Source organism: Saccopteryx leptura, chromosome 6, assembly GCF_036850995.1.
Source record: "Saccopteryx leptura isolate mSacLep1 chromosome 6, mSacLep1_pri_phased_curated, whole genome shotgun sequence".
NCBI lineage: Eukaryota > Metazoa > Chordata > Mammalia > Chiroptera > Emballonuridae > Saccopteryx > Saccopteryx leptura.
In genome coordinates, this window is record NC_089508.1 from 69249438 (window position 1) to 69270070 (window position 20633).

Genomic DNA, 20633 nt, shown 5'->3' on the forward strand with positions numbered 1-20633 from the left:
GTTCAAGTATGTAGTGAGTTGGCAGAAGCAGAGCAAGAGAGCACTACTGTCTGTCATTCACAAGAATTGCCCAAATATTAGGCCACAGTAAATTGCCAATAGATCAAACATTTAAAAAACACTGTGAGATAACATATACATCATCTTGGAAACAAGGACATAGTAATAGGAAATGCAGAAAACATTAACAGAAAGATCAGTAAATAGGATTGCATTAAAATAAAAAGAGACCACCTAATAAATTTGCCTTATACTTTCTGTGTGCTAGCCACTGTACTTTAGTGGTTTAGAGTACTTATTTTATCTTTATAGTAGCCTAAAGGGGAAGATTTTCTATTATTTTTCTTATTTTATAGTTGAGGAAATTAAGGAACAGGAATGTGGAGGAATCACAATGAGCTGTTATATTGGGTTTTTTTTTTTTAGTGAGAGAGAGGACAGGGGAGAGAGAGAAAGAGAGATGCATTCATTTGTCATTCTACTTAGCTGTGCATTCATTGATTGCTTCCCATGTGTGCCCTGACTGGGGGTTGAACCTGCAACCTTGTTGTTTCAGGACAATGCTCTAATTGATTAAGCTAGCTGACTAAGGCCCACAATGAGCTGTTATAAATTAGTAATAAAAAGATGATTACCTCATGGGAAAATGAGCCAGAACTTACGTAAAAGATATTAGCAGAATAATAGAAAGGCTTATGGGAAATGTGGAAAGATAGTCAGTGTTATAATATTTTATAAAGTAAGATTGATTGATTGATTTTTAAAATTTTTTCCATTGATTTGGGATGGGAGAGAGAGAGCGAAACAGAATCATCAGCTCTTTGCTCCATTCAGTTGTGTACTCGTTGATTGCTTCTCACCAGGGATCAAACCCACCTGCCACTTTGGCTTGCTAGGACGACACTTTATCCACTGAGCCACCAGCCAAGGCTAAAAAGTAAATTTTAAAAATAAGCTTTTTCTTCCTTTACTTGGTGTTCTTATTCCTCTGGAGGATGTTGTAACCTTTCTGGAATGTATTTTGGCAGTATATCAAAAGCTTTGAAAAATATTCTTTTACCTACCAATTGGGCATCTACAAAATCATACTAAGTAAATAATCAAACATGTGCCCCAAAATACACTCACCAGAAAATTCAAAGTAACCTGAATGCCCAGTAGTTAGAGATAACTAAGATGTGATATTAAGATACATAAGGCATCCTCTGGCTGGATAGCTCAGTTGGTTAGAGCAAGCATCCCCAAACTATAGCCCACGAGCCGCATGCGGCCCCCTGAGGCCATTTATCCGGCCCCTGCCACACTTCTGGAAGGGGCACCTCTTTCATTGGTGGTCAGTGAGAGGAGCACTGTATGTGGTGGCCCTCCAACGGTCTGAGGGACAGTGAACTGGCCCCCTGTGTAAAATGTTTGGGGACCCCTGGGTTAGAGCATCATCCTGAAGCATAGAGGTTGCCGGTTCGATCTCCAGGTCAGGTCACATACAGAAACAGATTGACGTTCCTGTGTCTGTCTGTCTGTCTCCCCCTCCCCCTCTCCCCCTTTCTTTCTCTAAAATTAATAAAATAAACATTAAAATGATACATAAAGCTGGCTGCCATATACTTTGTATATAGTATGATCCACTTTTGCATAATTAAAAGTATACATAGGAATTTACATATATACAGAAAATTACCTGTAAGGGTATTTTGCATAATATTAACAGTCAGTACTATCTCTAGGATCGTAACACTTCATTTTGTGTTTTCTACATTCTGAATTATTTGTAGTGAATAAGGCTGTTCTTTCCTGTAGTTGGAAAATAAGTGTCCTCAACCCTGGGGGTAACCTTACCTCTCTGAGGCATACTACCTCTGAAGTGACTGATACCAGCTGTGTAAGTTAGTTAAAAGGGAGGAGGAGAATTCATGTGTTCACATTTTAATGGAGATAAATTGATTGAACTTGTCAACTAATTTCTTTATTTGTTTAGGCACTAATGCATCTGCATTGGACCAGCTCATCCTTACATTGGCATGGGATAGAGTTGACATTGCCAAAAACCATGTATTTGTTTATGGACAACAGTGGCTGGTATGTAAAAAAAAAATCTTTACACACAATGTATTTAAACCAACCATAACAAAGATTTTGTTGGAACCGTGACCTAACCTGACACTTTACCTGTCAACTGCAAAATTTACCAAAGCACAAAATTCGTTTACCTATAAACATTTCTACAACATTCCATTTAAATCCATTTCGGATTTAATAAGTTCTATTTACCTCTTCAGTTAAAACCTTGTTTTTTAATAACACAGAGCTCTTTAAAAATCCTAGAACTGAAAAAGTCACGTAAATAGTGTGTTCATCACAGGTATCAGCTTGTAATTATTTTTTTTAATTTTTAGTTTTTCTTAAGTGAGAAGCAGGGAGGCAGAGAGCCAGAGAGCCACATGCACCCCAACAGGGATCCACCTGGCAAGCCCCCCACTGGGCGATGCTCTGCCCATCTGGGGCTGTTGCTCTGTTGCTTGGCAACGGAGCTCTTTTAGCACCTGATATGAGGCCATGGAGCCATGCTTAGTGTCCAGGGCCAACTTGCTCCAACCGAGCCATGGCTGCAAGAGGGGAAGAGAGAGAGAGAGAGAGAGAGAGAGAGAGAAAGAAAGAAAGAAAGAAAGAAAGAAAGAAAGAAAGAAAGAAAGAAAGAAAGAAAGAAAGAAGGAAAGAAAGAAGGAAAGAAAGAAAGGAAGAAAGAAAGAAAGAAGGAAGGAAAGGAAGAAGGAAAGGAAGAAGGAAAGGAAGAAAGGAAGAAAGAAGGAAAGAAAGAAGGAAAGGAAGAAAGAAGGGAGGGAGGGAGGGAGGGAGGGAGGGAGGGAGGGGGGGAGGGAGGGAGGGAGGGAGGGAGGGAGGGAGGGAGGGAGGGAGGGAGGGAGGGAGGGAGGGAGGGAGGGAGGGAGGGAGGGAAGAGATGCAAAATGGTCGCTTCTCCTGTGTGCCCTGACCGGGAATTGAATCTGCGATGTCCATACACTGGACTGATGCTCTACCACTGAGCCAACTGGCCAGGGCCAATTTTGTTTTCTTGTGTCATCCTTGTCTGGTTTTGGTATCAGGGTAATGCTGTCCTCATAAAATTAATTTATAAAGAGTTCCCTCTTCTGTATTTTGAAAGAGTTTCAGATTGGTGTTAATTCTTTGTCTGTGTGGTAGAATTCATCAGTGTATCTACCTTTTCCGGGAATTGAATCTGCGATGTCCATACACTGGACTGATGCTCTACCACTGAGCCAACTGGCCAGGGCCAATTTTGTTTTCTTGTGTCATCCTTGTCTGGTTTTGGTATCAGGGTAATGCTGTCCTCATAAAATTAATTTATAAAGAGTTCCCTCTTCTGTATTTTGAAAGAGTTTCAGATTGGTGTTAATTCTTTGTCTGTGTGGTAGAATTCATCAGTGTATCTACCTTTTCCTGGACTTATGTTTGTTGGAAGGTTTTTGACCACTGATCACAAAACTGATTGCAACTAGTAATTGGTCTGTTTAGATATTCTGTTCCATTATGGTTCAGTCTTGGTGGGTCGTATGTTTCTAAGAATTTATCCATTTCTTCTAGGTTGTCCAGTTTGCTGGTATATAATTGTTCATAATAGTCTCTATCATCTATTGTATTTCTGTGATATCAGTTGTAATAGCTCTCTTTTCATTTTATTTCAGTCCTGTTTTTCTTGGCGAGTTTATTTTTTCTTGGTTTGTCCATTTAGTTTCTCTTTTTAGAAAACCAATTCTTAGTTTCATTGAACTTCTCTATTGTCTTTTTGATCTCAGTTCCATTTATTTCTGCTCCCTATTTCCTTCCTTCACTCACTTTAGGCTTTGTTATTTTTCTAACTCCTTGAAGTAGAAAGTTAGGTTAAAACTTTTCATGTTTCTAGGCCCTGGCTGGTTGGCTCAGTGGTAGAGCATCGGTTCAGCGTGTGAAAGTCTCAGGTTCGATTCCTGGCCAGGGCACACAGGAGAAGTGCCCATCTGCTTCTCCACCCTTCCCCCTCTCTTTTCTCTTTCTGTCTCTCTTCCTCTCCCACAGCCAAGGCTCCATTGAAGCACAGTTGGCCTGGGCGCTGAGGACGGCTCCATGGCCTCTGCCTCAGCTGCTAGAATGGCTCAAGTTGCAACAGAGCAATGCTTCAGATGGGCAGAGCATCGCCCCCTAGTGGTTTTGTTGGGTGGATCCCAGTCAGACGCACTGGGAATCTGTCTGCCTCCTTGCTTCTCTCTTCAGAAAAATACAAAAGAAAAAAAAAAGACTTCATGTTTTTTGAGGGTAGACATTGATTGCTATGAACTTCTCTATTTAAATTGCTTTTGCTATAGCCTACAAATTTTATTATGTTGTATTTCTATTTTTATTTTTCTAGTATTTTCATTTTTTTTATGTCTTCTTTGACCCATTGGTTGTTTGATGCTGTGTTGTTTAATTTCCACGTTTGTGAAATTTCCATTTTTTTGTGTATTTGTACTTAATTTCCAATTTCATATTATTGTGGTTGGAAAAGATGCTGGATAAGTATGTTAGTCTTAAATTTATTGAGATTTGTTTAGTGGCCTGGAAAATGGTCCATGTGTTCTTGAGAAGAATGTGTATTCTGTTGCTTTTGGGTGGAATGATTTCTTTACTATCTGTTAAGGCTAGCTGGTCTAATGTATCATTTAAGGCTGATATTTCCTAATTGGTTATTTTTTTGTCTAGACAATCTCTTCATTGATGTGAGGTATTAAAGTTTCCTACTATTATTTTATTGCTATTTCCCCCTTTGAGTTTATTAATATTTGCTTTTTATATTAGTTCCTATGTAGGGTGCATAAATTTATAGATGTTATATTTTATTATTGGATGGACTACTTTATCATTATGTAGTGCCCATCTTTGTCTGCTCTAAGTATAGACACTCCAGCTTTTTTTCTTTGTTGTTCTCCATTTACATGGAATATTTTTTTTCATCCCTTCAGTTTCTGTGTCTGTCTTCACATCTATAGTGAGTCTCTTGTATGCAGATACAGATAGATTTTGTTTTCTTATCTGTTCAGCCACCCTGTCTTTTAATTGTAGCATTTAGTCCATTTACATTTAAAGTAATTATTGATAGGTATGTACATATTACCAATTTGCTAATTGTTTTCTAGCTATTTTTGTAATCCCTCTGTTAACTTTCTTCTCTTGCTGTCTTCCTTTATGGTTTGATGACTTTATTTACTGATGTATTCCTTTATCTTTTCTCTATTTAGTACAGCTTTTTAAAAAAATAAGATTAGCTGTCATGTTATATGGTTTCTGGTATCCTTTGACCTTACCCATTAAATGTTAGTAATGGCCCTCAATTATTGAAATGATCTCTCCAAAAATCATTTCCTAAATATTGAGAATCATTGTTCTAAAATATTTTTCCCCAGTTTCAGTTGATCATGGATTCTTTCCTCTTCCCCCTTCCCCCTCTCGTCACACTTGCTCTCCTACAGTTCTCTTTGTAGAATGCTACTCTAGAGATGTCTTTACGTCTGTTCTCTTTATGCCTTGAATTCTAGCCTTACACTATTTTTCATTTTTTCAATTTTATTATAAAACTGTTCGAAATCAAAGAGATAAATCGTAAGGACTTGCATTTAGAATGGTACAACTAGAATATATGAAACATATTTGTTAATTTGATAATCTTTTAGGTTGGATCCTTGGAACAAGCTATGCTTGATGCTCTTGTAATGGATAGAGTTGCATTTGTAAAACTTCTTATTGAAAATGGAGTAAGCATGCATAAATTCCTTACCATTCCTAGACTAGAAGAACTTTACAACACTGTAAGTATATGTTAAGATTCTTTAACTAAGTTTTATCATCTTTGGGAAATGTTGTCTTACTGAACATATTCAATCCTTTTGATAAAACCTTTAATGTCTTGCTAGATTACATGGAAAAATTTACAGCTAGTCTTAGTAAGGGTTGGTTATATGATAAGTGGAAGCCCTTTTTTGTTTCTGGTGGTGACCTCTTTTTCTTGGTGATCATTTGCTACACCAAATTTCTTTTGAATCCTTTGCCTAGTGGAGAAATTACACACTACTTTTTCTTTCCTCCTTTTTGGTTTTGACATTTGTTATTTGACTTTATGGTATCTGCCTTTTAGCTTACAAACTGTTTCTTATTCTAAAGAGCTCCTGAAAAGTAACTATTTCCTTCACAAAACCTTTCTCATTTCATTTCAGATTTCATGTTACTAGTATTGGAGAGGGTAAATACTTCCCTTCTTATTTTCATGTTAACAAAATGAATTTAATTGACCTATACGTTGAGGAGCACTATGACCACCAACTCCTAGATTATTGCCTTTGACTTCTCTGCAAATCTATTTGTTTATTCATCAGTTTCTACCTATTTATCACCTCCTTTTCATCCTAATGTCTTTGTACTGCTCAGTCATTTACAGTCTGTACCACTTTTGTGTATTAATTTCCTTGTCTAGTCTTTCTTCCCATCAGTTCATTGATTTTTCTTATAATCACATAGTTTTACTGTATCTTTTCTCAGCTTAAAACCTTTGATGGCTCTTCAGTATGTATAGAATAAAACCCAAACCCTTACCTTGATTTTCAAAGCTCTCCAGCTTTTGAGACTTTGAAAATTTGCCCCAAGTATCTCTCTCTTTTGGCCTTTTTATTTCAGCCCCATTCCCTTATAAAAAAGCACTTGCTGTTTACACAGTGCTGGTGTGTGTTTTTCTTTCAACTACTCTCCACTTGCTGGAATGTTATTCATTGTTTAAAACTTGGTTTAAATGCCATGCCATTGCCTTCATGAAGCCCAAGGGCATAGTCAGTTAGGTATAATTATACTTTCCCCTGTGTATTGTAAATTACTTTTGAGTAGGGATTATATCTTTATTTTCCCTCATTTTTTTCCTTTAATAGTGTCTAGCACAGTTACATTGAACTTTGTTGGCGTTCTACTGTCTCTAGCGAACAGATGTAAAAATTAAAAGGATTATTCATTGTGCTGAAGTAAGGTTTATCCCTGAAATATAAAACAATATAAAACAATAAAAATAAAAATTGATCCCCATTAGCAAGGCAAGTAATTTTTTTAATTGTATAACTCAGTTAATAGTTACTTTCAGCATCAATTATTAATGAAGTTTTTTAGAGTTTAAGGGATTTTAACATGACAAAACAGTGGTTCTCAAACTTTTTGGTATCATGGTCCTATAACATAAAAATTACTGAGGACCTCAAAAAGCTGTTTCTAAAGAGGTATTGTTTATGTATTGATATTGACCAATTTAGAACATAAAATGATTTAATCTTAAAATTTTTTATAAATTTGTATTTAATAACAAAAATCTATTATATGTTAACATTAAAACCTCTTTCAAGGAAAATATTAGTTTGGGAAGTAGAATAATTCTATGGTTTCACAGATCTCGTTAATGTCTGGCTTCATGAAAGGCAGCTGGATTCTCATGTTTGCTTTTGAATTTAATCTCACAATATCACACATCAAGAAGCTTCTGAGAAATTGTACTAAATGCTGAGAGAAAGAGAATGAAAACATGCATATGACATCTTAACATGATTCTGAAATACCTTTCACTTTATAGACCTCATGAAAGGTTTTGTGGGATATTTAGGGGTTCCCAGACCACACTTTGAGAACTGCTGTGTTAAATATATTCTATATTAAGAGGTTATAGTTTAGGAATAAATATTAATGGATTAATATAAAATATTGTAAAACTCCAAAACTTGCATTTTATGTGATTATATACTGTTAGAGAGAAAATATAATGAAACTTTCTAATACCTAAAAAGATGCAATACTTCATATTAACTTAGAATACAGCTATTTTTTAAAAGTTAATACTTGGGGGCGAGTGGCCAGAGAAAATTCAGTTCCTGAGAGGATAGACTAAATATAATATAAAGACAGCAAAGTGAGGTAAAACATAGTTTATATGCAATATTTGTTATAGTCATCTTTAGATATAATGTAGAATTTGAAAGTGAAGACTAGAAAAGAAAATAATATTGTTATCAAAGAAATAACAGGTTTATCCAGTTAAATTACCAAGTATGTGTGATCAAAATGGAAAAGTAGATTGTATTGATTACTATGATAACCTCACAAAAAGTAATAATAACCCAACAGTGAGAAAACAATCTGACTTGTTATATTTTTTAAACAATAGATTTACAGTTTTGAAATAGGTCTCTTTGTGCTATATAAAAGTCATTGCAATTAATTTCAGATGGGTTAAAGCACTGTTTAAAAAGTTTAGAATACATATTTTGGCCCATTTACCTCAGTCTTGATGGGGGGAGGTAAACTCCTGGGTATTTTTTCAAAATAGAATACCATCAAAATAAGATTACTATAAAAATGATACTTGTGTTTAGTTTAGTAGTATATATACATGGAATTAACATAATAGAGAAAAGATGACATACATAAATATTGAAAGTTTGTTACCCAGAATATTTTAGTATTAATACAACTTGATGATTAGTGGCAGAAGCACTGTACACCTTCATTATCAATGAAGGAAATGTAAATTAAAGATATAATGGTGAAGCTTGTCATGTTTGCACAACTTCTAAAAAACAAAGTTATGTATTTTTACATAAGTAAAAACAAGAAAATTAATTATTTAAGGTAAATATAATATGAAGTGGTTTATATCCATTTTATGAACAGAATTTATTATAATTAATTACTTTTATAATTTGTGCAAATGGGTTCGTAAAAGTTTTATATGTAACAAAAAGAGGAGTTGTTTACATTATTTTAGAAGAAAAATAATAATGTACTCTAATTTTTTCTCCTTAAAGAAACAAGGTCCAACTAATCCAATGTTATTTCATCTTGTTCGAGATGTCAAACAGGTAAAAGGTTTTTTTTTCAAAAATGTTATTTAAAAAAATCATTCATACTTAATCTGTTGGAAACATTTAAATACACTTTAAGAATAGCAATTAAATGACATTTTTTATGTGGTAACTTAGATGTAAAGAGCATCCTGTATCAAAAATCAAGAAAAAGGAAAGTTTGTGAAATTATGACCACGTTTCCTGAGCTTCTTAGTCATCTAAAAGAGTGGTGAATTTCATAATGCTCATTGATCCATAAAAGAAGATCATTGATAGACTAAATGTATCTTCTTTCTTTGTGTTCAGAATACATTTGTGCCGGGGGCATTCAGTTAGGAAGTTGACGGAAACACTGGGTTTTGATCTTCATAACAGATTTTGGCAATTAAAAATGCTGAAATGTGTACTTCCTTTCTCACTCCTCTTTGTGTTTAAATATCTTATATGGGTGGTGAGTGAATGAAAATGTAACATTGTCATATGGTCTAAAGCCATTTTGTGGTGACCAAATTTGATGCTCTTTTGATTCTTTGTAAATAATAGTTTTAAATATTTATATTTATTTAAAAATTTTAGCCATTTAAATTGAAGGTATTTAATAGGTTTTTATTATCTTTGGTGAAAAAGTATTCATTTAATTAATTGAAATATTTTTAACACTGGTCAGGAAGCTCAGTTGGATCGAGTGTTGACCAAGTATGCCAAGGTTTGGGTTTGATCTCTGGTCAGGGCACATACAGGAGTCAACCAATGAATGAATGCATAAATAAGTGAGACAACAAATTGATCTCTGTTTTTCTTTATTTCTCTCTCTCTGTCTCCCCCTTTCTCTAAAAACAATAAATTTTTAAAAATGTTCTTTAATATTTTTAAATTTCTGAACTAAACTGCTTGTTTTCTAGACTTCTTTAATCTTTTACTTGCTATTTAGTGTAAATATACTATTAAAAACTGAAAATTTGAGATAGGTAATTTTCTGTTTGTAACCTATTTAATACTAAACTAGGCCTGTCCCATAGGAAGACCCTAGACTTTATTATACTTAAAAATACAATTTTTTTTATTTTAGTTTTTGTGTACTTTTTTTTTTGACAAAGTCAGAGAGAAGGACAGATAGGGACAGACAGATAGGAAGGGAGAGAGATGAGAAACATCAGTTCTTTGTTGCGGCATCTTAGTTATTCACTGATTGCTTTCTCATATGTGCCTTGACTGAGGGGCTACAGCAGGGCGAGTGACCCCTAGCTCAAGCCAGCGACCTTTGGGCTCAAGGTGGTGAGTTCATGCTCAAGCCGACAACCTTGGGTTTCGAACCTGGTCCTCAGTGTCCCAGTTAAATGCTGTATCTACTATGCTACCACCTGGTCAGGCTGTATGTACTTTTCTTTATAGCTTGATTGAAACATTTCATTACGGTAGTAGTCATCCATTTAAAATGTAGAGTTCAGTAGCTTTTATTATATTCTGAGTGTTGTGGAACAATCACCACAATCTAATTTTAGAATATTTACAATACTCTAAAAAGTAATCCTGTTCCCATTAGTAATCATTCCTCATTTCTGCTTTTTCTCTACTCTCTGACTCTGCCCCTGCCCAAGGCAACTGTTACTATACTTTATAGCTCCATTGGATATGCCTATGCTGGACATTTAACATTAATTTTCTTGTTTAAATAATTAAAGCTCTTTTTCTTTTCCCAGAAAGTTGAATAATGGGGAAACTTTAGCCCAGAGGTTTCTTTTTTTTTATTTTTATTTTATTTTATTTCTTTTCTTTTTCTGAAGCTGGAAACGGGGAGAGACAGTCAGACAGACTCCCGCATGCGCCCGACCGGGATCCACCCGGCAGCCCACCAGGGGCGACGCTCTGCCCACCAGGGGGCGATGCTCTGCCCATCCTGGGCGTCGCCATGTTGCGACCAGAGCCACTCTAGCACCTGGGGCAGAGGCCAAGGAGCCATCCCCAGCGCCCGGGCCATCTTTGCTCCAATGGAGCCTTGGCTGCGGGAGGGGAAGAGAGAGACAGAGAGGAAGGCGCGGCGGAGGGGTGGAGAAGCAAATGGGCGCTTCTCCTGTGTGCCCTGGCCGGGAATTGAACCCGGGTCCTCCGCACGCTAGGCCGATGCTCTACCGCTGAGCCAACCGGCCAGGGCGCCCAGAGGTTTCTAAAACACAGTGGCATTATGATTTACTTATGTGGGTTAGCATAAAGAACTACAGAATTACTATTTTTATTATCAATGGCTGTAGAAATAAGCCCAGTTCTTTTTATTTTCATAAGTGAAGAAATCCTAAAGTAAAAGCAGTACTGATTCAAATTAATAAGTTGAGTTTTGTACAAGTTATATAGTTTGAGAAATAACTTATGATTTTTAGATAACTCACATTTTTTTCTTTTAAGTATTTCCCATTCAAGTGGGCTCATACCATAATGGTATTTGTATATTTTAATTAATATTTAATTAATTTATTTTTTAGGTAAGAGGAGGGGAGATAGTGAGGTAGACTGCAGCATGCACCCCAACCAAAATTTACCTAGCAATCCTGTCAAGGGCTGATGCTCAAGTACTGAGCTATTTTTAGCACCCAGGACCATTCTCAAACCAATCGAGCCACTGGCTGCGGGAGGGGAAGAAGGAGAGAAGGGGAGAGGGGAGAGAAGCAGATGGTCGCTTCTCTTGTGTCCCTTGACCAGGAATCAAACTGGAGACATCCATACACCAGGCCAACACTCTTATCCATTGAGCCACTGGCCAGAACCATTTGTCATATTTTAAAAAACCAAATATACATGACATCCTCAGTTATAAAGAATATTTTGAGGTTTCTTAAGATAAAATAAAAACAAAAATTTTATATTTGTGATGACTTTTTTGTTTTTGGGTTTTTTTTTTAAGAAAGAGACAGGAAGGGTGAAAGAGGGTAAGAAGCATCGATTCATAATTTCTTTCACTCTGGTTGCACATTGATTGCTTCTTGTTTGTGCCTTGACCAGGGTGAGCTAGTATCCCCTTGCTCAAGACAGCAACCTTGGGCTTTTCATGCCAGTGACTTTTGGCCTCAAGCTGGCCAGCTTTGGGATCATGTGGGTGCTCCTCCTCTCAAGCCAGTGGCCCCATGCTGATGAGCCCACACTAAGAACCCATGACCTTGGGGCTCCAAACCGGAGACCTCAGCATTCCAGTTGATGCTTTATCCATTGCAACACAATTGGTCAGGCAAGGTGAACATTTGTGGTTGATTTATAAATTTGGGGATTTAAAAAAATATATAGATACCTAGAATTAAAACCTTCACAGATGAAACCAAAATATGAAAAGTATAAGTATTTTAAAAAGTACTGAATTCATGAAATTATAATTAGCTAAATGGAAAGAATTATGATGGTAGAAGGACAGAACTTGTTAATATATGTAAATCATCTGATAATTAAACCCTTTTGTGATTATTTAACGAAATTAACCAAATAATTGGTTCTGAACCAGGGAATCTGTCTAAACTCAAAAGTGAATTACATCCCATAAGTTCATTTTTAAATTGATGCCCTGGGAAAGTGAAGTTTTAGTTCTAAACAGTGTTGTTATAAGTAGTTAAATCCTATACAAGACTATAAAATCTGTGTAATGTATAATATAGCTAAAATGATTTTAGTTAAAAGGTACTTACAAGTATGGACCCATTAGGAAACAATAATTTTTATAGCATTAGTTTTGCAGGGAAATGATATTTGTGACATGTGCCACAGTGAAAATGGAATGGTTGGCTCTTACAAGTTCCTTTGTCTCCACGTGCGAAGTACAGTATTAGGGCAGTAGGAGACCGAGTTATCTTTCTGCTCTAAACCGTAGTTCTGTTCTAAACCACACCTTTGAGGCTTCAAACTTCATAATCCCCTTTTCTTACAAAAGGAAGAAGAAGAGAAGTCATTCCCTTCCTGTAAAGATAGCTGCTGGAAATCCCAGCTTTCTGTAACAAGTAAATATTTGTCATTTTGAAGAGGAGGCACATTTCTAGGCATTGCATGGAATTGAGAAATACTGTCCTGTCTTTTTAAAACTAATGCTTTGTTTCCAGGGAAATCTTCCTCCAGGATATAAGATCACTCTAATTGATATAGGACTTGTTATTGAATACCTTATGGGAGGAACCTATAGATGCACCTACACTCGGAAACGTTTTCGATTAATATATAATAGTCTTGGAGGAAATAATCGGGTATGTAATATTTGGTGGGAATTATATATATGTGCTTTATTTAATTAACTCATACGCTTTAAAAGTGAAAAATTACCTACATTAGAATGATTAAAGTAGCATTACCTTAAAAATGTAAGATTTTTACTAAGTGCTTAGAAATATTTTGTAACATATCCTAAACATCATATTTTTCATGTGTTTGTATGCACATACATTTATACATAATATAAATTGATTCTTGAATTTTTATAGCATATCAACATATTTAAATCTATAAAAAGTAATAAGCTTTCATATTTCAGAGGTCCGGCCGAAATACTTCCAGCAGCACTCCTCAGTTGCGAAAGAGTCATGAATCTTTTGGCAATAGGGCAGATAAAAAGGAAAAAATGCGACATAATCATTTCATTAAAACAGCGCAGCCCTACCGACCAAAGGTATTTTTGTTTAAATATTGCATTTTCTGGATTTTGAATTTTGTTCTTTCTAAATTACTTATTAGGAAATAAAAAACTACTTATTTTAGTAAGAGTTGTCTTTTAAGATCTATCTTTGATTCTTCATTTTCCCATATTGTACAAAAAGATACTCATTGTGAGTTAATGATTTTATTGTTTTTCATATTTAGCTATGAGAACAGCCATATTTTTAAAAATGTCTTTTAAATCTTTCCATTGAGAGAGAGAAGCATCAACTTGCCACTCCACTTCATTGTTGCATTTAGTTGTGCACTCACTGATTGCTGCTCGTACGTGCACTGACTGGGGGTCAAACCAGTCACGTTGGAGCACTGGGGTGACGCTTTATCCACTGAGCAACTCAGCCAGGGCAGTAAGCATAGTTTTTCAATGTTTTGATAAATGCTTGACTGCTTCCTTTTATTCTATTTCTACTTAACAACATGCAAGAAAAGGGTGTACTAAAACTTTTTGATAAAAATTGTGCTTTATTAGATATTAGTTGACATATTTAAGACCTTTCTTTAATCTGGGGAAACTTTGTTATAAAAGCATTTTTTGGAAATGGGATTTTCATAAAATGGATTTTGAGCTATAATAAAAATTGGGTATATAAAATTTATACAGTTTAACTTGTATAGTTCTATTGAGTTGAAGAATACCATAAAGGAGATTTAATAAAAATTTTTACATGAATTTCATGGCCTTTTTATAATGAGCTTTATAACATTTATTTTTCCTTGAAGGTTGATACAGCTGTGGAAGAAGGAAAGAAGAAAAGAACCAAAGATGAGATTGTAGATATTGATGATCCAGAAACCAGACGCTTTCCTTATCCACTTAATGAACTCTTAATTTGGGCTTGCTTGATGAAGAGGCAGGTCATGGCCCGTTTTTTATGGCAGCATGGTGAAGAATCAATGGCTAAAGCATTGGTTGCCTGTAAGATCTATCGTTCAATGGCCTATGAAGCAAAGCAGAGTGACCTTGTAGATGATACTTCAGAAGAATTGAAACAGTATTCCAAGTAAGTTATATGTTATCACTTGGAACATTTAAAAAATACAAAATAGATCATGTTTAAGTGACTGTTATAGTACCATAGACTAAGTGGGGATATACATGAGTAACTATTGGTATAATTAAGAGAAACTCATTTTTAAAAATTCAGAAAGAAACTGCTGCCTATGCATACACAAAAGAGGTTAATGTATTGTTTGCAATTTGAGTTAAATAATTCAGCAAGAGAGAAAAATTGCCAGAAGTCAGTTTTAACATTTGCATATAGTAGCAATTAGATTAGGAAAAGTTCCGTTTGAAATGGTAAGGAAAGGAAGAAAGAAAGTGAGGTGTAAGTTGTGTTCTAAGAAGATGAATGCAACTAGAAGGGCATTTCAGATGGTGGAACTACATGTGTACAGAATAATGAAGCAGTTCACAGAAGGTTTTTATTCCCAGTTTACTAAGGGCACTAATGGAATGGTAAGCTGTTAAGCTTTATGATAGAGAATAAGACCTCCAAAATGGGCTGAATCTGGAAAAAGGTAACAGTTGTTACTAAAAATCACTCAATCAAGGATGATTATTTATTGGAAATTTAAAGATTTTATTCATTTTAGGAAGGGTTCAGAAAGAAAGGGAAGGGAGGGAAGAACAGGAAGCATCAATTCCAATATGTCCCTTGACCAGGCAAGCTCAGGGTTTCAAACCAGCAACATCAGCGTTCCAGGTTGATGACTCATCCACTGCGCCACCACGGGTCAGGCTGGAAATGTAAGATTCAGGTGTTTTTTATGATTTTGTTAATCCATAGTCATATTATTCCATTCTACTAGATACTAACCCTTTCCTGTGTTTGAAATAAGTATATAGAAAAATTTTAACTGAATATTATTAGTTTTGGTTCCTGTGAGACTAGAGGCTTATTGTCATGACCAGGGGTAAGTGCTCTGGAGTCACCTTTTGAGTCTAGTTCTTAATGTGCATGTTTACACTGTGATTTCCACATAGTAGTAGATACCTGAAAACATGGAGCCACTATGATTCAGTTGCCTCACAATTTCCTGCATGTGTACGTGAAAGGATAAAAAACTAGAACGTGTTATGAATGAATTTAAGAATAGCGGTTTAAGCCTGACCAGGCACTGGTGCAGTGGATAGAGCATTGACCTATAATGCTGAGAACCCAGGCTCAAAACCCTGAGGTCGCCACCGTGAGCGCAGGATTGCCAGCTTGAATGTGGGGGCATAGACATGACCCCATGGGCGCTGACTTGAGCCCAAAGGTCACTGACTTGAGCAAGGGATCACTGGCTCAGCTGAAGTCCCCCTGGTCAAGGCACAGATGAGAAAGCAATCAATGAACAACTAAAATGACATAGCATCAAGTTAATGCTTCTCATCTCCCTTCCTGTCTGTCCCAGTCTGTTTCTTTTCCTCTCTCTCTTAAAAAAAAAAGGTTTAAAACTGCAGTTTGGCAAACTGAATATGTTTTGACTTTTATCTTTTGATAGTGATTTTGGTCAACTAGCAGTTGAATTACTAGAACAATCCTTCAGACAAGATGAAACCATGGCTATGAAATTGCTCACTTACGAACTGAAAAACTGGAGTAATTCCACCTGCCTTAAGTTAGCAGTTTCTTCAAGACTTAGACCTTTCATAGCCCACACCTGTACACAGATGTTGTTGTCTGATATGTGGATGGGAAGATTGAATATGAGGAAAAATTCCTGGTACAAGGTATTCCTTAGAAATAATTTGATATAAAGAGTATGATTAGATAAATAAGAGGAATTAGTCCAGATATATATAGTAAAATACTTCGATTTATGAGAGTGGTGGGGATGGCTGGTGTTAGCATTTTATCTGAAATGACACAAAAGTGTCCTTTTTTCCTCCTGTGCTTCACTCCAAATCCTTTTCAGGTGAGATGTATAATTATTGTTGCCCCTGAGCCAGAAGCATGAGGCCTGCAAATGGAAGTATAGTGTTTACAGCCTTGAGCAGCCGTGAAAATGTTGCTGCTTTATGAAAAGATGATTCTAAAATTCTAAAATTCTATAATCTACTAACTTAATAATCTGTTACTTATAATTTACTAGAAGTAAATTAGATATTCCTGGTTTTTATGGTCAAGAATGTGGACAAAGTCTTGACTGGTTCTTTCAGTTTCATCATAGTAAGAGATAATTAATTTAAACCAGGGGTCTCAAACTCGCGGCCCACAGGCCGCATGTGGCTCGCCGAACAATTTTGTGTGGCCTGCAGACTGTTTTCAACTGCAGTGAGAAAAGTGTTGCGTAACAGTTGCCTTTTGTAGACCTAGTGCGGCCCGCTGAACAGCTGTGATCTTGCTCTGCGGCCCACATGCCGAGTTGAGTTTGAGACCCCTGCTTTAAACTCTCCTTTTTGTTATCTTATATCTTAAATAAGGTACAGCAATATAGAAGGTAGAAATCGGGCAGGTACAGTGGTACCCTGAGATATGAACAGACCAACACACGAATATTTTAAGATACGAGCCGCGACTGGGTTTCGTATTTTTGTTCAGGATCTGAGCGAAATTCCAAGATACAAGTCGTGATTCGGGAAGCTGCCGCTAGTTGGCGTGTTGGCGCATGAGTCCAGTATCGGCAGTTTGATATACAAGTTGACTGACGAGCTCGGTTACAGAACGAATTAAATTTGTATCTCAAGGTATCATTGTAGTTTATTCATTGACCATTATAAGTAGATAACAAATACTAATCATCTACTAAAAATAATGGTGAAGCATTAATAGAAACCGTGATACACAGTTCTAATTTCTTTGTGCTTTATGATTTTACAGGTAATACATAAAATTTAAGAAATTACCCTTTTTTATGGAGGCACAACCTGAGTATTCAAATTGTGACATGGAACACTTACAGAGAGATTTAGGATAAAATTAAGCACACAGCCACTTCATAAGGCTTGAAATTTTTAAACAAAAATGAATTTTTTTGAATGGATTGTATTTTTTTTCTAGGACAGTCTTTAAATATTAAGTCTTTTCTATATCCTCATCTCATAATAGTCGTATGTTTTGTTACTCCTTAAAACAGTTTACTCTTGGCTTCTTTAAATACAGTAAGTAAAAATGAAGTTTTAGGCTGCTTCTTTATACTACCAAGGCCAAAATGGCTAACTAATAATAAGGATATTTAATATTTTTCTTTGCTTGTATTATATTCTTAAAAGTCATTCATTTTAAAATGTGAATTTATGCATTTCTATTTAGGTTATATTAAGCATTTTAGTTCCACCTGCCATATTAATGCTAGAATATAAAACTAAGGCTGAAATGTCCCATATTCCACAATCTCAAGATGCCCATCAGATGGCCATGGAAGATAGCGAAAACAACTTTCAAAACATAACAGAAGAGATTCCTTTGGTAAGGAAAAACAAAACTTTCAAATGAATATAAATTTGTTGTGAATAAATGTGTACATTTATAAGTGTTATTTTTATTTTAGGAAGTGTTTAAAGAAGTAAGAATATTGGACAGTAATGAAGGAAAGAATGAAATGGAGATACAAATAAAATCAAAAAAGCTTCCAATTACACGAAAATTTTATGCCTTTTATCATGCACCAATTGTAAAATTTTGGTTTAACACGGTATGTTTTTAAATTGTATGAGCATAAAGATTTTAAAAGATAGACTTTAGTGGACTTTTGGTCTAGACTTCATATTGATCTTTATGTAAATTAGATCACTGAAAAACCATTATCCATTTAAAGAAGCAGTAAGTTCAACTTAGTTTCAACCAAATTGCTGTTATATAGAATGATAAAAACTAGCAAATCTTAGTTCTAATTGGAACCAGAGTTTACTGAACAAATATGTGGTAACCATATGCTTTTGTAAGTGGGTAACAAATACTAATCATTTACTAAAAAGATTGGTAAAGAATCTTTAATACACAGTTATAATTTCTTTGTGCTTTAGGATTTTTGTAGATAATGTTAAAATTTTGGAAATAAGCCTTTTTTTGCAGTGTTAATTGATGGTCAAAAGTAATCTAGATAATTCATATAGTTTTATTTATCAGTGATATAACAGCTTATATCTTAATCATATTATAGTACATGTTTGATTATCTGCCACATAATTGTCTTTTTTCTTGTTTATGGAAAAATAGATTTTACTAACAAACATATGTCCATAGATGGATGGACTCATCTGAAAAAACACATGAGATTATCCCTTATTTATCAGGGACTGAGCAAATGAGTATTTTTCTTTCCTTCCCAGAAAAACTCTTAAGTTATATTTGTTTTACTGTTATTTCCGTTGTTTTTCTTTTTTTAATTTTTTTATTAAGTAAGAGGTAGGAGTCAGAGAGGCAGAGACCAACTCCCACAAGCGCCCTGACTGGGATCCACTGGGCATCTGGGGCTCTTGCTCCATTGTTTGGCAACCGAGCTATTTCAGTACCTGAGTCAGGGCCCTGGAACCATCCTCAGTGCCCGGGGCCAAATTGCTCAACCCATTTTAGCCATGGCTGGGGGCTAGGGGGCTGGAGAAGCAGGTGGGCGCTTCTCTGTGCCCTGACCAGGAATTGAACCTGGGACTTACACACACTGGGCTGAGGCTCTATTGCTGAGCCAACCAGCCAGGGCTGTCTTTCATTATTATCATCAAACATTTTAAGAATTGCAAAGGTATACAAAGACCTTTGTGCTAAGATGAACATTTGAGAATTTGTTTCTTAAAGCATTGCTTTCTCAACCACTCACTGCCCCTTAATATAGGACTAACTCATTATATTTCCATTCCTTTCCTTTTTTTTTTTTGCAAGAGGGAAAGGAAGGGACAGACAGACAGGAGGGGAGAGAGATGAGAAGCGTCAACTCATAGTTGCAGCACCTTAGTAGTTCACTGATTGCTTGTACCTTGACCAGAGGGCTCCAGCTGAGCCAGTGACCCATGGAGTCATGTGTGTGATCCCATGCTCAAGCCGGTGACCTCAGGGTTTAGAACCTGGGTCTTCAGCATCCCAGGCCGATGCTCCGTCTACTGCACCACTGCCTGGTCAGGCTACATGTTGAAAATATGCATCTGAATTACCTAATGCAATTACCAAATAGTGATCCTGCTAATGGAAATGGAGGTTTCTTAGATTTCATTCATGTGAATGACTTTAAAAATGAACAACCCATCCATGGCTGGGTAGCTCAGTTGGTTGGAGCAGTGGTCCCCAACCCCCAGGCCGCGGACCGGTATCGGTCCATGGGCCATTTGGTACTGGTCCACAGAGAAAGAATAACTTACATTATTTCCATTTTATTTATTTATGTTTAAGTCTGAACAATGTTTTATTTTTAAAAAATGACCAGATTCCCTCTGTTACATCCATCTAAGACTCACTCTTGACACTTGTCTCGGTCACGTGATACATTTATCCGTCCCACTTTAAAGGCCAGTCTGTGAAAATATTTTCTGACATTAAACCAGTCCGTGGCCCAAAAAAGGTTGGGGACTACTGAGTTAGAGTATCATCTCAATATGCCAAGGTTATATTTCAGTCCCTGGTCAGGGCACATTTAAGAATCAACCAATGAATGAATAAATAAGTGGAACAACAAACTGATATTTTTCATTCTCTCTCCCTTCCTCTCTTTCTCTAAAATCAACAAATAAAAAAATATTTTAGGCCCTGGCCGATTGGCTCAGCAGTAGAGTGTCGGCCTGGCGTGCAAGAGTCCCGGGTTCGATTCCCGGCCAGGGCACACAGGAGAGGCGCCCATTTGCTTCTCCACCCCTCCCCCTCTCCTTCCTCTCTGTCTCTCTCTTCCCCTCCCGCAGCAAGGCTCCATTGGAGCAAAGATGGCCTGGGCGGGAGCTGGGGATGGCTTTGTGACCTATGCCTCAGGCGCTAGAATGGCTCTGGATGCAACAGAGCGATGTCCCAGAGGGGCAAAGCATCACCCCCTGGTGGGCATGCTGGGTGGATCCCAGTCAGGCGCATGCGGGAGTCTGACTGCCTTCCCGTTTCCAGCTTCAGAAAAATGAAAAAAAAAAAAAAAAAAAGAGGAAAAATATTTTAAATG

The 20633-nt window shown here is 36.3% G+C and overlaps 1 protein-coding gene across 1 annotated transcript in view; it reads left to right on the top strand.

Annotated features, from left to right (window-relative positions):
* Positions 1-20633, top strand: part of TRPM7 (transient receptor potential cation channel subfamily M member 7) — a 128094-nt gene that overhangs the window by 60652 nt on the left and 46809 nt on the right. Inside the window, exons 11-19 of the mRNA XM_066343993.1 lie at positions 1976-2076; positions 5703-5837; positions 8859-8912; positions 12971-13111; positions 13396-13530; positions 14298-14578; positions 16065-16293; positions 17816-17971; positions 18054-18197. Of these exons, the coding sequence (XP_066200090.1) occupies positions 1976-2076; positions 5703-5837; positions 8859-8912; positions 12971-13111; positions 13396-13530; positions 14298-14578; positions 16065-16293; positions 17816-17971; positions 18054-18197 (1376 nt within the window). The remainder of the gene's footprint in view (positions 1-1975; positions 2077-5702; positions 5838-8858; positions 8913-12970; positions 13112-13395; positions 13531-14297; positions 14579-16064; positions 16294-17815; positions 17972-18053; positions 18198-20633) is intronic.